Below are 14,185 nucleotides of genomic sequence, written 5' to 3' on the forward strand. Positions count from 1 at the left end.
TGTTTACTTTGGAACGCAATTTGTAGTTTTTGTTTAGTGTTTCTAAGGCAGCTGCGCTGGTTATTATATCATTGACTTCTCTTATGCTTTCGTCAATATCTCCTCTTGCACATATTTATTATGTACTCAATATTAATCTGGCTACTCGCGTATTTTTTATATATTAGCCAATTCGTTTTATAAGAGTTAGACCCACTTTTGGATTAACGAATATGGGTTGTTCACATAACTTTATTAGTACAGGAGAGTTTTCGGAAGATAGATCAGTACATGTATCAGCTGTTATTTGCGATTTATCTATACATATTTTTGATTGCAGCAAAATCAATTAAATCTGGTACTTTCTTACGATCACTAGGCCAATATGTCGGCTTACAAGGGTATTGTGCATATTTATAACAGTTTGATACAGCTGTCGTCCTTTCGGTTTAATAAAATATGAGCCCCAGTATATGTGTTTTGCATTGTAATCTCCACCTGCTAGAAATCTTTGACCTAGTGTTCCAAAAAAGCCTTTAAATTCGCTCTCTGTAATTTTAAATTGAGGTGGATAGTATATAGCCGTTTAAGTCAAAACCCTATTTTTTTAGTGATATTGTTGTACCTTGTAACTGTGGTGTGGCATGAGATTCTAGAGCATAAGGGTTTAAACGATTTCTAATCAACACTGCCGTGCCACCATGTGCTTTTGCATCCGGATGATTTGTAACATAGAGTCTAAATCCCGGTGTATTGAAATTTTTTTATTTGTTAGATGAGTTTCTGATGTAAACATTACATCTACATATATTCTTTTCAGACAGAAATCTGATAATCTCTAATTTATGTTGGTTAACACCGTTAGCATTCCATATACAGATATTTAGTAAGCTCATTTTTTTCTTAATAAATTTTGCAGCATTTGACTTTGTGATTTTATTAAATCTTGGATTATGTTTTGCATGGTAGACATAAATTGTGTCATAAACTGTGTAAGATTTATAATCATCGTTTCAATACCTTCATTTGGAAGATTTTGCGGCAGTTACATTCGCACAGCGTTGCCTTTCACCACATTTGCATATTATAATTGTTAGAGAAAGAGGATTTGACCTTTTGTCTCAGGTTGCTATAATTTCATTACGGTGTGTTTGTAACATTTGGTTACGACGTGCTTGAATACCCTGAGACAACTTCCATTTCAAATCTTTACACACAAGACAATCCCTGTAGTTAGCAGTGTGGTTTCCTCCACGTCTTTCCTAAGGGTGTATTTAGAGTTGGGATGTAAATCACCACATACCACACAAACACTGCGTAGAGTGCAATATGATTTGGTATGCCCATATTCTTGGCAGTTTGTTATTGGATGTGTTTCATTTTTTTAAGTTGATTAGAATTCGGCATCAATTCAATTTTAAACATTGGCTGTGGTACTTTATTTCTATTAAATACATTTACAACAGTTTTAATACCAAAACCGCATTCTTTTAATGCTTCTTTGACTTCACTAGAGTCTACGGCGGACTCTATATCCTTAAGCTTAGTACGCAGCTCTCAAGAAACGTAAAAACTTCATATAAAAAAACGCTTAAGAAACGGTCAAGAAACTTTCCTGTGATAAATTTACTTGTGCTAGTACGCAGCTCTCAAGAAATCTAGTACTAATTTTTAATGCTTTTTTCAGTAAAATGTGAATATGGTAAACCTGGTTTTGTGAAGAAACATCAAATAAACAATTGTTTCTTGAAGGAAATTCGAAGTAATCGTCAAGTTCATCCTAAATTAGTTAAAATCATTATTATGAAGTATATTCCATTTGAAATGTTGTATAAAACCTACCAATCATCAACAATATTTCTTAAATCTCAATGAAAATATTTATTTTACCATACACATACATATTACGCACAAAGCTTGTTTTCTTTGTTTATTTTCTCTTGTTCTTCTAATATAGATCATTCACAATGCGTAACCAGCTGTCAAAGTTACTTGAGAAATAATGTGTTTTTTTTCTTGAGCAATTACTTGAGAGCTGCGTACCAACCTTTAATTACAACAACTAGACTCTTAAAGCTCTTCAATTGATATGAATAATAGTTCTTGTTTTTGTTCGACAAAAATGTAACTATTTCCATAAAACTTTTTTCAGTGTAGAACTGAATTTTTGCTTCATCTATATTGCCTTTTTTCAAAGGCACTATTTGAAAATTGTTAGCACCTACAATTTCACTTAATTTAGCAACAAGAGTATTGCTGCTACGCTCGCGCAAATATATTGGAGGTGGTTTGGCATTAACGACTGTGGTGGTACCCTTCGCATCGTCGTCTGAACCATTGCTTAGTAAGGCAAATCTGTTGCCATTTAAGGCTTCCGTTTTATTCTTTTTTGGTGTGTCGCCTTGAAATATTTTTGGGATTGACCGCTGACTTTGAAGGACTTAATTTCATTTTTATAGCGGTCAATGCCAGTTTGTACAGACTGGTCTTTTTTCATTTGTACATTATCACCTTGCGTTATGATTTTTTTCGTTGCCTGCGCGCTTGCTGGTACTTGCGGACTAGTTGCTGTCAGCGCATTTGTTGTTGCCCTATTGTTGTTTTCTGCTGCTTCTACTAAAAGGACGCAGTTTACTTCGTTTCCTTTTCAGCTGATCGCCGCAATGACTCATCATCGCCGTTACACTTTTTATTGGCAGTAGTTGTTATTGTTGTTGGGTCGAGAAAGCTAAAATAGGCATTTAAGGAATACTACCCGACGTACAGAAGAAGAAAACCTGAAGTGAGAGGACACATGGCGGTTGTAAACATAAACCAGACGGAAGTGCAGGTTGACAACAGGTGGGTCGTAACATATAGTCCTCTGCTTTCGAAAACTTTTCAGGCTCATATTAACGTTGAATATTGCAACTCTGTGAAACCAATAAAATACATTTGCAAATATATTAACAAAGGGAGCGACATGGCAATTTTCGGTGTCACTAATGAATATGATGAAATAAGTTTATATCGAATGGGACGGTACATATCCAGTAATGAAGCAGTTTGGAGAATTTTGAGCTTTTCCTTTCACGACGGTCATCCAACCGTCGTTCATCTTGCCGTGCACCTCGAAAATGGCCAAAGGATTATATTTACAGCTCAAAATGCCGCACAATTAGCAGCTAACCCGCCAAATACCACACTTACAGCTTGGCGTTGTTTTAACCAGAAGTTCCGCAGTACTACACGTGGAATGCATCAAAAAAAATTTTATTTTCAACGGAATCAAAGGGGCTGAAGTACCTGATAGTACGAATAGAAGAAGTGATGCTCTTGGCCGAGTATACACAGTACATCCTAATAACGCAGAATGATTTTATTTACGCATGCTTCTGCATGTCGTAAAAGGGCCAACATCATTTAAGGATTTGAGAACTGTTGAAGGTGAGGTCAGCTAAACATATGGTCAAGCGTGCCAGCAACTAGGACTTCTGGAAGAAGATCAACACTGGGATACAGCACTGTTGGAAGTATCTATAATATCAATGCCCAGCCAAATGTGTCTTCTGTTTCAATTACATTAATAACCTGTTTTCCGTCGGACGCTAAGGCTTTGTGGGAAAATCATTGTACTCTTTGAGTGAAGATTATCTGCTACAATTTCGTGGTGCTGCATACAATCATGATTTACAGACGCCAGATATTATTTACAACAAAGCCTAGACATTATCAACAAACCTCTTCAACTACTTTAACTGACTTCGCTACGAAGAGATGTCATAGACGTCGCAGATACTGATGTTGTACGTGAGAACAATTAGAATCTCGAAGAACTATTCCGATACGTAGAATCGAATGAATCTCTACCAATAAAAGATCAAAGAAATGCATACCAACACATGTATGGTTGGTGTTGCGTCATGCGACTTTATAAATCAAAAAATATATTTTAAGAACTTAATTTGTTAAAATAATTGTATGCATTATAAAATTTTTTACATTATGTAAAAGACTTACGAATTTTGTAATATACAAGTATAACCACAATCTACTACTTATGTACTAGAATAATCTATTACAATGAATTTAAGATGCTGAATTGAATTAGAACTATATACTTACCCCTTTTTTTGTATACATACTTACCTCTAGTCTAAGCCGTTAGGTTAAGATTTAGGCAAACTAATGAACTGTTGGAATAAAGATTATGATTGTATAAAAGACTATAATCGCGAACGGACGTTCTTTTTTAACCGGGATTTTTTAAACCGAAATAGCACAGGCAATTAGCTTTTAGCTGCGCATACTAGTGAGTCCAACGTGTAGCACTTCAACCTTAAAAAAGCTTAAGGTTTTTTCATGGCGCCCGAGCAGGGACTCAGTGCGTGGCTGTAAATAATTTTCGAAAAAAGTAATACGTATTAATTTAATTTCTAACGCGTGAGCAAGATGCTAACAAACTTTTTGTTGCCAAAAATGGAAGAACTGAACTTGGTTGACATGTGGTTTCAACAAGATGGCGCTACACGCCACACAGCTCGCGATTCTATGGCCATTTTGAGGGAAAACTTCGGAGAACAATTCATCTCAAGAAATGGACCCGTAAGTTGGCCACCAAGATCATGCGATTTAACGCCTTTAGACTATTTTTTGTGGGGCTACGTCAAGTCTAAAGTCTACAGAAATAAGCCAGCAACTATTCCAGCTTTGGAAGACAACATTTCCGAAGAAATTCGGGCTATTCCGGCCAGAAATGCTCGAAAAAGTTGCCCAAAATTGGACTTTCCGAATGGACCACCTAAAGACGCAGCCGCGGTCAACATTTAAATGAAATTATCTTCAAAAAGTAAATGTCATGAACCAATCTAACGTTTCAAATAAAGAACCGATGAGATTTTGCAAATTTTATGCGTTTTTTTTTTAAAAAAAGTTATCAAGCTCTTAAAAAATCACCCGATATATCTGTTGCCAACCTGTATAGTTTTTTTTTTTTTTTGTTTTTTCGGAAATTTAATTTAACAAGCAAAAATGAGCAAGCCAAAGCCAACTATCGCCAACCTCTCTCCGAGTAAGGAGTTGATCGACTTAAAATCATTAAAGCGTCAAAGGACGGTGGCGAAAAGTAGCATTTTGCGAATAAAAACGGGTCTTCTAGAAAAAACGATGTCATTAGATCCAAACGAATTGGAATGTCGTCTTGACATACTAAACTCACATAGTGAAAAATTGATGAAATGCCAATCTAAAATTGAAGAGATTGATGAAGACGACATGGCCCGAGGGGAGTTAGAGGACATAATTGTAGAAACAAAATCTATAATTAAAACAATTTTGGCCAAAAATAGAACACATCTATTGCTGAAACATCGTTCGTAACGTCTCACAGCTCAAGGCTCCCAAAAATGAATTTGCCGAAATTCAAGGGAGAATATTCGGAATTTAAAAATTTCATGAGTTTGTTTGAGAGTTTGGTTCACAATGATCCAAACATCCCAGATATTGAAAAATTTAACCATCTGGTTAATTGTCTATCTGGGGAGGCTCTAGGCACGGTAAAAGCGTTTCAAATGTCGGATGAAAACTATCCGAAGGCGTTGGCAAGTCTCAAAAGGTTTATGACAATAAATGTTTGATTTTTTTTTAATACGATTTCAAAACTTTTTGAGCTGCCAACTATCCTAAGCCATCAGCCCCTTCATTGCGCGCGATGATTGATGAAGTTTCGGCTGTATATGACTCATTGCTATCGCTGGGCGATGAGAAACAAATCACAAATGCGATAATTATTCACATAGTCATGACAAAAGTTGACTCTGCCACCCGATCAAAGTGGGAAGAACAGCTGGATTACGACAAGTTACCATTGTGGAAGGATTGTGAAGCTATCTTAAATAGACGGTACCAGCACCTATCAGCTGAAGGCGCATCATCTTCGAGGACGAGACCCATAGCAGCAGCCAGCGCGAACCACGTGAAGCAGCCTCACATGAATGGAACTAAATCCGCTTTAGTTGCAGCGAATGCAAAGCAGCCAACATGCCAGCAGTGTAAATCGAAGGACCACTACTTAATAGCTTGCCCCACTTTTAAAACTCTCTCTGTTCAACAGAGATTTGAGTTTGTCAAATCAGTGCCCTTATGCATAAATTGTTTGCGTAAGGGACATACGGTATCCAAATGCAGAGCGGATCGATGTCGCGTGTGTAATCGGTCCCACCACACCTTACTGCACCAGAATCCTGTATCCTTCGCTGCTGAGCCTCATCCGCAACCAACAACAACTACTCACGCAATGCATACAATAAGTGTGCCTGATCGGGTAATGTTGGCAACAGCAGTTATTCTGGTGAGATCAAGCTGTGGAGAGTACCTGCCCGCAAGAGCCTTGCTGGACTCGGGAAGTCAAGTCAACTTTATAACGGAGGATTTGGCCCAAAAACTGCGGATTCGACGCCAAAACAGGACGCGGAAACCTTTTTCGATTTATTAGCGGTTGGTCAAATTAAAAGTGGTCCTAATCAACCAACGCTACAGAAAACTCTTTTGGGATGGATTGTTTCTGGTAAATATGTCAGCAGTCTTAGTCCTCCTCCCGAAGTAAATAGCACATTATGCCAAACTGAAGAAGACTTAACGTCAATAGATTCAGTAGTCCAAAAATTCTGGGCTCTGGAGGAACTTCCTTCAGAAACAATTGGTAACAAATTCACACCTGAACAAAATGAATGTGAACAATTTTTCGTCAAAACAACTGAAGTATTACCTTCAGGAAGGCTTCAAGTCAGAATGCCCTTTAAAGCTGACCGTAAGTTACTCGGTCACTCCTATGAAATCGCAGTTCGGCGGTTTCAGACCCTGGAGAGGAAAACATTGAAAGATCCAGAACTTCGTAAAATGTATCTGGACTTCATGAATGAGTATAAAGCGCTGGGTCACATGAGCCCAACAAATAATAAGATCCCGAGTGAACCACACTATTTCATTCCGCATCAGTGTGTTTTGAGGCCTGAAAGCACAACAACAAAATTACGAGTTGTATTTGATGCGTCGAGTCGTACTTCTTCTCAAATTTCATTAAATGAACTTTTGATGGTAGGTCCAACCATCCAAGAAGAATTATATTCAACTCTTCTTCGTTTTCGCTTACATAAGTATGCACTAACAGCGGACATTACTAAAATGTACCGTCAAATAATTATGCATGAAGAAGACAGAAATTGTCAGCTTATTGTGTGGAGAAGGCATCCTTCTGAGCAAATTCAAATTTTCGTCTTAACACCGTAACATACGGCACTGCGCCTGCTCCATTTCTCACCAACACGGTGTTTACAGAAATGCTCAGTGATGCTAATACAACTAAATACCCACTCGGTTCATTGGCCATTAAAAGAGACTTTTATGTTGATGACTTATTAACAGGATCTGAAAATTTTGAGTCTCTAGATCTAATAAGAAGTGAAGTAATTAAAATATTAAACTCGGCCGGATTCACCTTAACAAAGTGGTTTTCGAACCACCCTAAATTTTTCGACAGTAATTATACTGAAAAGTCATTAAGCTTCAATGACAAAAACTCAACTAAAACACTACGGAATCCATTGGTTGCCGAAAGAGGATTTGTTTCGGTTTGTTTTGGATGCCAATTTTTCATGATCTGCGAGCTACTAAACGAAACGCTATACTATCAGTCTCTGCTCGCCTTTTCGATCCTCTTGGATTATTAGCCCCACTAGTTACCAAAGCAAAAATCTTATTGCAAGAGCTTTGGATCCAAAAACTAGATTGGGATGAGTCGATTCCATTGCGTCTTGATACTAGCTGGCAGAATTTCAAAGCCAACCTACTGCAGCTGTCATCAATTAGCATTCCTCTATACGTAAATCTAGAGTCGAGTGCTATCTGCCAAATACATGGCTTCTCCGACGCTTCAATAAGAGCTGCATATATATACGAAGCCAATCTGCTAGTGGTGTCAAATGTATGCTGCTTACTGCAAAATCTAGAGTGGCTCCGCTGAAGACCAAGTCTCTTCCGCGTCTCGAGCTCTCGGCAGCACATCTTCTTGCCAAATTATGGTCACGAATTGCGCCAATGTTGAATCGACAATTTGAAAAAATTATATTTTGGACAGACTCTGAAATCGTATTGCATTGGGTAAAAACGCATCCATCGTCATTACAAACCTTTGTTGCAAATAGAGTGTCTGAAATCCAAGAATGGACCGACAATATAAATTGGCGACATGTGCCAACTCAAACAAAATCTGCGGATCAAGTGTCTCGGGGTTGCAACGTGGATGAATTGAATAATTCAATATGGTTTGGCGGTCCACAGTTCCTCCTAGAAGACCCCGCTTTATGGCCAATTAACACTCACTTCCAGCTTTCCCCAGACGATGAAGCATTAGAGAAGAAGAAAAATACTTTCACACTAGCCATAAATGTGAAAGAGAATTCACTATTGAATCTTATCGAAAAATTCTCTTCTCATCACAAATTGCTTCGTGTGGTTGCCTATCTATTACGGTGGATTAGACGACCAAAAATACCTACGGAGGGAAGGCACCTGACATCTGACGAATTACACTTGAGTTTTTTAAAAATTGTTCAGGTGATTCAACATTCGGAATTTGCGAATGAAATCCAAAAACTCATGAAAGGCACCACCGCTACCCGCAAACTTGCAAAAACTGAATCCGTTTTGCATGAGTATCGGATATGTCGCTTTCATTCAAATTAATCCGAGTAGGAGGTCGCCTTTTAAATGCACCTCTCCCATACGATGCCAAATTCCCGTTATTACTAAATAAGAATTCGCACTTCGTTATCAATTATTTACGGTTCCTGCACTTTCGAAATCACCGCCGCAGGGGCAAAAGCGTTGGTTGGGCTTCTTCGAGAACGCATATGGCTGATTAATGCAAGAAGCATGCAGTAGCAACCGTAAGAAACTGTACCCACTGCTTTCATTATAAGCCGAAGTTGCAAACCCAAATAATGGGAAATTTGCCAGTCGAAAGGCTTCGAGCGCTACGACCCTTTCTTATATGTGGCGTAGATTTTTGTGGTCCAATTTATACCACATTAAAAATACGCGGTCGACCACCCGTAAAAACCTATATCGCAGTTTTCGTTTGTTTCACGTCTAAAGCAGTACACATAGAATTAGTCTCTGACTTATCGGCTAATTCCTTTATTCTCGCCCTAAAAGGTTCATTGGTCGCCGAGGGATGCCACAGACGATATACAGCGACAACGCAACGAACTTCGTCGGCGCCGATCGCAGGAGTTGCGCGAACTCAAAGAGGCGTTTCTGTCCCAGTCTCCAGAAGTACTGAAATTCGCCGCCGTAGAAGGGTTCAAATTCGCCTTTATACCACCGAGGGCGCCGCACTTCGGCGGGTTATGGGAGGCGGCAGTGAAGTCCGCCAAACATCTCGCCGTGCGCGCAATGGGCAACGTGCTGCTCACCGCCGAAGAGCTAGGAACACTGATAGCCGAAGTGGAGGCCATCCTCAACTCGCGGCCCCTCGCACCGTTGAGCCAGGATCCCAACGATGGCGAAGCATTGACTCCAGCATACCTATTAATAGGGTGCTCCCTCCGAGCCTTACCACCGGCAGAAGTGTCAACGGACCGAGTTCGCTATTGCGAGAGATGGCAACTTGTTTGCTGTCTCAAGCAACAGTTTTGGCGACAGTGGTCCAAAACGTACATTACCAGTCTTCAGCAGCGCAACAAATGGCTGCACCCGAAACGCAACCTGCAGCCCGGCGATCTCGTCCTCGTCCACAAAGACAACACGCCAGCGCAGCAGTGGGCACTAGGACGAATCGCCGCAACCGTAGAAGGACTAGACGGAAAGGTGCGAGTGGCAGACGTGGCAACCAAGACAGGCAGTATTAAGCGCCCTATTCACAAGCTCGCCCTGCTGCCTGTCGAAGTTGAAGGATCATGATCCTGTCAAGGTGGCCGATGTTGCGTCATGCGACTTTATAAATCAAAAAATATATTTTAAGAACTTAATTTGTTAAAATAATTGTATGCATTATAAAATTTTTTACATTATGTAAAATACTTACGAATTTTGTAATATACAAGTATAACCATAATCTACTACTTATGTACTAGAATAATCTATTACAATGAATTTAAGATGCTGAATTGAATTAGAACTATATACTTACCCCTTTTTTTGTATACATACTTACCTCTAGTCTAAGCCGTTAGGTTAAGATTTAGGCTAACTAATGAACTGTTGGAATAAAGATTATGATTGTATAAAAGACTATAATCGCGAACGGACGTTCTTTTTTAACCGGGATTTTTTAAACCGAAATAGCACAGGCAATTAGCTTTTAGCTGCGCATACTAGTGAGTCCAACGTGTAGCACTTCAACCTTAAAAAAGCTTAAGGTTTTTTCAGTTGGTATAAAAAATAATGAGGGAGGCATTTTTTTCCTTGACGCAGCAGGAGGAACAGGTAAAACTTTTCTCATCAATCTCATACTTGCAGAAGTAAGAAAAACAGGCAACATTGCGGTTACTGCTCACTCAGCGCTCAAATTACCCCTGAATCTCTCAGCAACTGATGTCCCAATTTGCAGTATTCGGAAAAACTCTGGAGAAGCTATTTGGGATCAATGCACTATGGCACACAAAAAAGCTCTTGAAGCTTTAGACAGAACTTTGCAAGGTCTGAGAGGACAGGACACGACGATGGGGGAGCACTCTTCACTCAGATTAATGCGTGCCTCAAGTCTTCATTTTTATGGAGACGAGTTGAGAAACTAACACTATCAACAAATAAGGGTGTACATTTGCAAGGCGATGACGCCTCTCGAGAATTTTCGCAACAGCTTCTTCGTATTGGATAAGGAACATTTATGAATATGCCTGAAAATTACACAGTAATATTCCCAGACAACTTCTGCAACTTGACTGAGTCAATAGATGATGTGTGAACAGCGTCTTCCATGATATAGAGGCAAATTTTACAAATCACGCGTGGCTCCGAGAAAGAGCAATTTTAGCACCAAGAAACGTGATATGTCAATCGTATGCGGTGATTGGCATTAGGTATAAAAAGAAAAAAAAAAAACAAATTATGAATCCCCATTAATTAAATTTTCTTTGTAGATGTATCGTTGAACAAAGCATTGGAATCTTAAAAAGACGGTGGAGAATTTTAGGATATGGCAAGAGAGGGAGGTATCACCCCACAAAAGTGGAAGATTTGTTAACATTTATGAGTCATTACATAACATCTGCATAAAATTTACAATAAGTTACGACTCAAAATTGCGATTCTTATCGCACATAAGAAATGGACTCCGGGGTAGCGAACCGCCTCACCGCAATCGACCAAACGATAAGAGACCAAATAAAGTATTCTTTAATAAATTTAATTCAAAAATGTATATGTCTTTAACCTTGTGTATAATTTTATTTTTAATGTCAACTAAAATACACAAATTTTCTTCATATAAATAATTTTATTTTTTATTTTTAATGAGATATTCCATTCACTGGTTTCTTGTTAATGTTCTTTATTACTATTACGATTGGTAGTTTGCGTTCAAATGACGATTCGAACAATCTGATACGTTTATATACTCGTTCATGTATGTCATCATGCCAGATTACGATAGAAGCGTTACGATCATGTATGGCATAATACGAAATACAGGCTTTTATGCGACTAGTGATACGTTCACGGATGTAACGATTCGACCCCAGGTGACCAATCTCAACATTGAAATTCAGAACAAGTTACCAGGCACTGTGACAACGTACAAGTCCATTGATACAGTTATTGATCAAGAACAAGCTGTCAACTACCCTGTAGAGTTTCTGAATTCGTTAGAACCGTGAGGAATGCCGTCTCATAAATTATTTCTGATAATTGGATCACTAATAATTATGTTAAGAAATTTTAAACCATCTAAATTGTGCAATAGACTTCGGTTGATCGTCAAAAATTTATTCCTTTTGAATTCAATTCGCCTAGCTTTCGCAATGACAATCAGCAAGGCACAAGTGCAGTCACTGAACGTCGCAGGAATTCATTTGGAACCTTCATGCTTTTCGCATGGTTATACGTCGCTTTCTCAAGGGTGGGCAACCCACGAAATCTATATATGTATTTATGCTATAAATAATACAACAACTAACGTTGTTTACCAAATTGCATTAAAATGAAATTAGAATCTACTGACAATGAAATAAAAGTCTATGATAATTATTTTCCACGAAGGATACGTGTAACAATACTCCACGCAGTATTATGCAGAGACCATGACATATTTTACGTATTCTTTCTTTCCTGTGATAATATATTTGTGAAAATGTATTTACATTATAAGTATTTATGTATGTCATTTTCTTTAAGAGATCTACGAAGTTCATAAAGAAAGGAAGATTGCCAATAGAACTATTCGATTTTATCATTAACCTGCATAATGATAACCTTGACAACACCGCAACACAGTCATCATTCCATTGCCAACTTCAACGCGAGGGAAGCCGCGGGTTCAGGCTAGTAGATCTATAATAGGTATGTCAGTTTTTTCCTTGTTTATTATTTTGTTAAGTTCACCTAAGTTTTTTGGTGATGAGCAAAAGTTTTTATATTTTGTAAAATTTATTGTTTTCGTTAAGTCTAGTAGTTCCCTATGGACTTCTTGCAGGATTGTTTTCTGCTATAGCGTTTCATGGTTTACTTGTTTCGAAGTGTGTATTAATAATATTTTGCTTATTATTATTTTGGTCATTAATGTGATTTCGTTTAGTTTTTGCTTAATTTCTAACATAGCGTAATGGTCTGGTACTCCTGTTACGAACTTGAGTAGTGAGCCGAGTGAAGTTAATGCTCGCTTTTGTTTCTTAATAAGTAATTGTTCCTTTAGAGTGTTGATTCTATTAATTAATGCGATGTTCTGAACGGAGTTATGATTCGGTGTTTTTGGTGTGTTTTCTATAATGGCGTTGCAGTGTTGTAATATAGTTGTTAGGTTCGTAATGTGGAATAGGTAATCTTCCTTTTGGTATATGTATATGTTGGATCCGTTTCTGTCAATATATACTTTCGTCCTTCAGGATTAGTTATTGATTGCGTCATCAGTGTTGATAGGTTCAAGAGTAGGATTAATGTTTGTTTGAACATTTCTAATGTTATCCTTGTGGATAATTGCCTTTTGTAGTTAAAATCGTGTCCTCGCGATTCTCTTTAATTGTATGTTGAAAATATCTTTTTAGATCTTTTTAAAAAATTATTTGTCCTGGCTGAAGAATATCTGGGTTGGTTTTTCTTCAATTACTGAATGAATTGTTTGATTATACTGTCTTACCGCCTCGAAGATTTCTTCTTCTGTCGTGCTTTGTCTGCTGCTATGGTGCGCGATATATCTAGGATTAATGAGTGTAACCTCTCTACTTGACTGTTGGAGGTGGAATGGTTTAATGCAGTTCGTGCAGAAAACTGTCAAAAGCTAACAAAATGCGATGAGCGTGTTTGACCACAGCTAGCTCGGAACGAGAAATCTTAACAATGGCGCGTGAACAGAGCTGATCATTTAATGAAAATTATGCTCAGAAATATAATATACATTGCTATTACAGACGTATGTTGGCATTTTGCTTATATTTTTATATGTTTACATGCCATCATATTAATTGATATGATGATCATTTTGCATATTTTTATGAATGCATGCAAAACTGATAATATCCTGATTAAATTATGCTATTTCTAAAACAATAATTATAATTAATGTACGAAAAAGAGCTATTTTTTTAAATATTTCTTTTGTTTGATACTATAATATAATTTCATATGTGAATATGTTTGTATATTTGCTATATACATATGTACATATATATATGACATACTATCATAATATCCTAAAAAACTTAATATATTACAATAATATTGTATGTAAATTGCATTTCTTCACTTAAACTGCGCATCTAGATATTAGCACAAAATTACATATATACATATACATGTAAGTATCGCGAATTTTCAATTTTCGCGGGTTACGTATATTCGTATTCACACATCGTTGCTTGTGCGCGACTTTTTGACCAAAAACAACACACTAATGGTGCCGCAGCCACCGTATTTCCCAGATCTGGCCCCTGTGACTTTTCTTGTTCCCCTAAACTGAAAGATAGGCCCATGAAGGACGACGTTACGCTTCTCTTGACGAGATAAAGACGCCATC

General features: G+C 37.8%; 1 protein-coding gene across 1 annotated transcript in view; it reads left to right on the forward strand.

Moving 5' to 3' along the window:
- The window catches only part of LOC120779782, a 30,784-nt gene extending 18,950 nt beyond the window's left edge, over positions 1 to 11,834 (forward strand). The window contains exons 3-5 of the mRNA XM_040112157.1: positions 9,172 to 9,554; positions 11,532 to 11,584; positions 11,650 to 11,834. Coding sequence (XP_039968091.1) covers positions 9,172 to 9,554; positions 11,532 to 11,584; positions 11,650 to 11,834 — 621 coding nt within the window. The remainder of the gene's footprint in view (positions 1 to 9,171; positions 9,555 to 11,531; positions 11,585 to 11,649) is intronic.
- The last annotated feature ends 2,351 nt before the right edge of the window (positions 11,835 to 14,185 follow it).

Source organism: Bactrocera tryoni, unplaced genomic scaffold (assembly GCF_016617805.1).
Source record: "Bactrocera tryoni isolate S06 unplaced genomic scaffold, CSIRO_BtryS06_freeze2 scaffold_11, whole genome shotgun sequence".
Classification (NCBI taxonomy): domain Eukaryota; kingdom Metazoa; phylum Arthropoda; class Insecta; order Diptera; family Tephritidae; genus Bactrocera; species Bactrocera tryoni.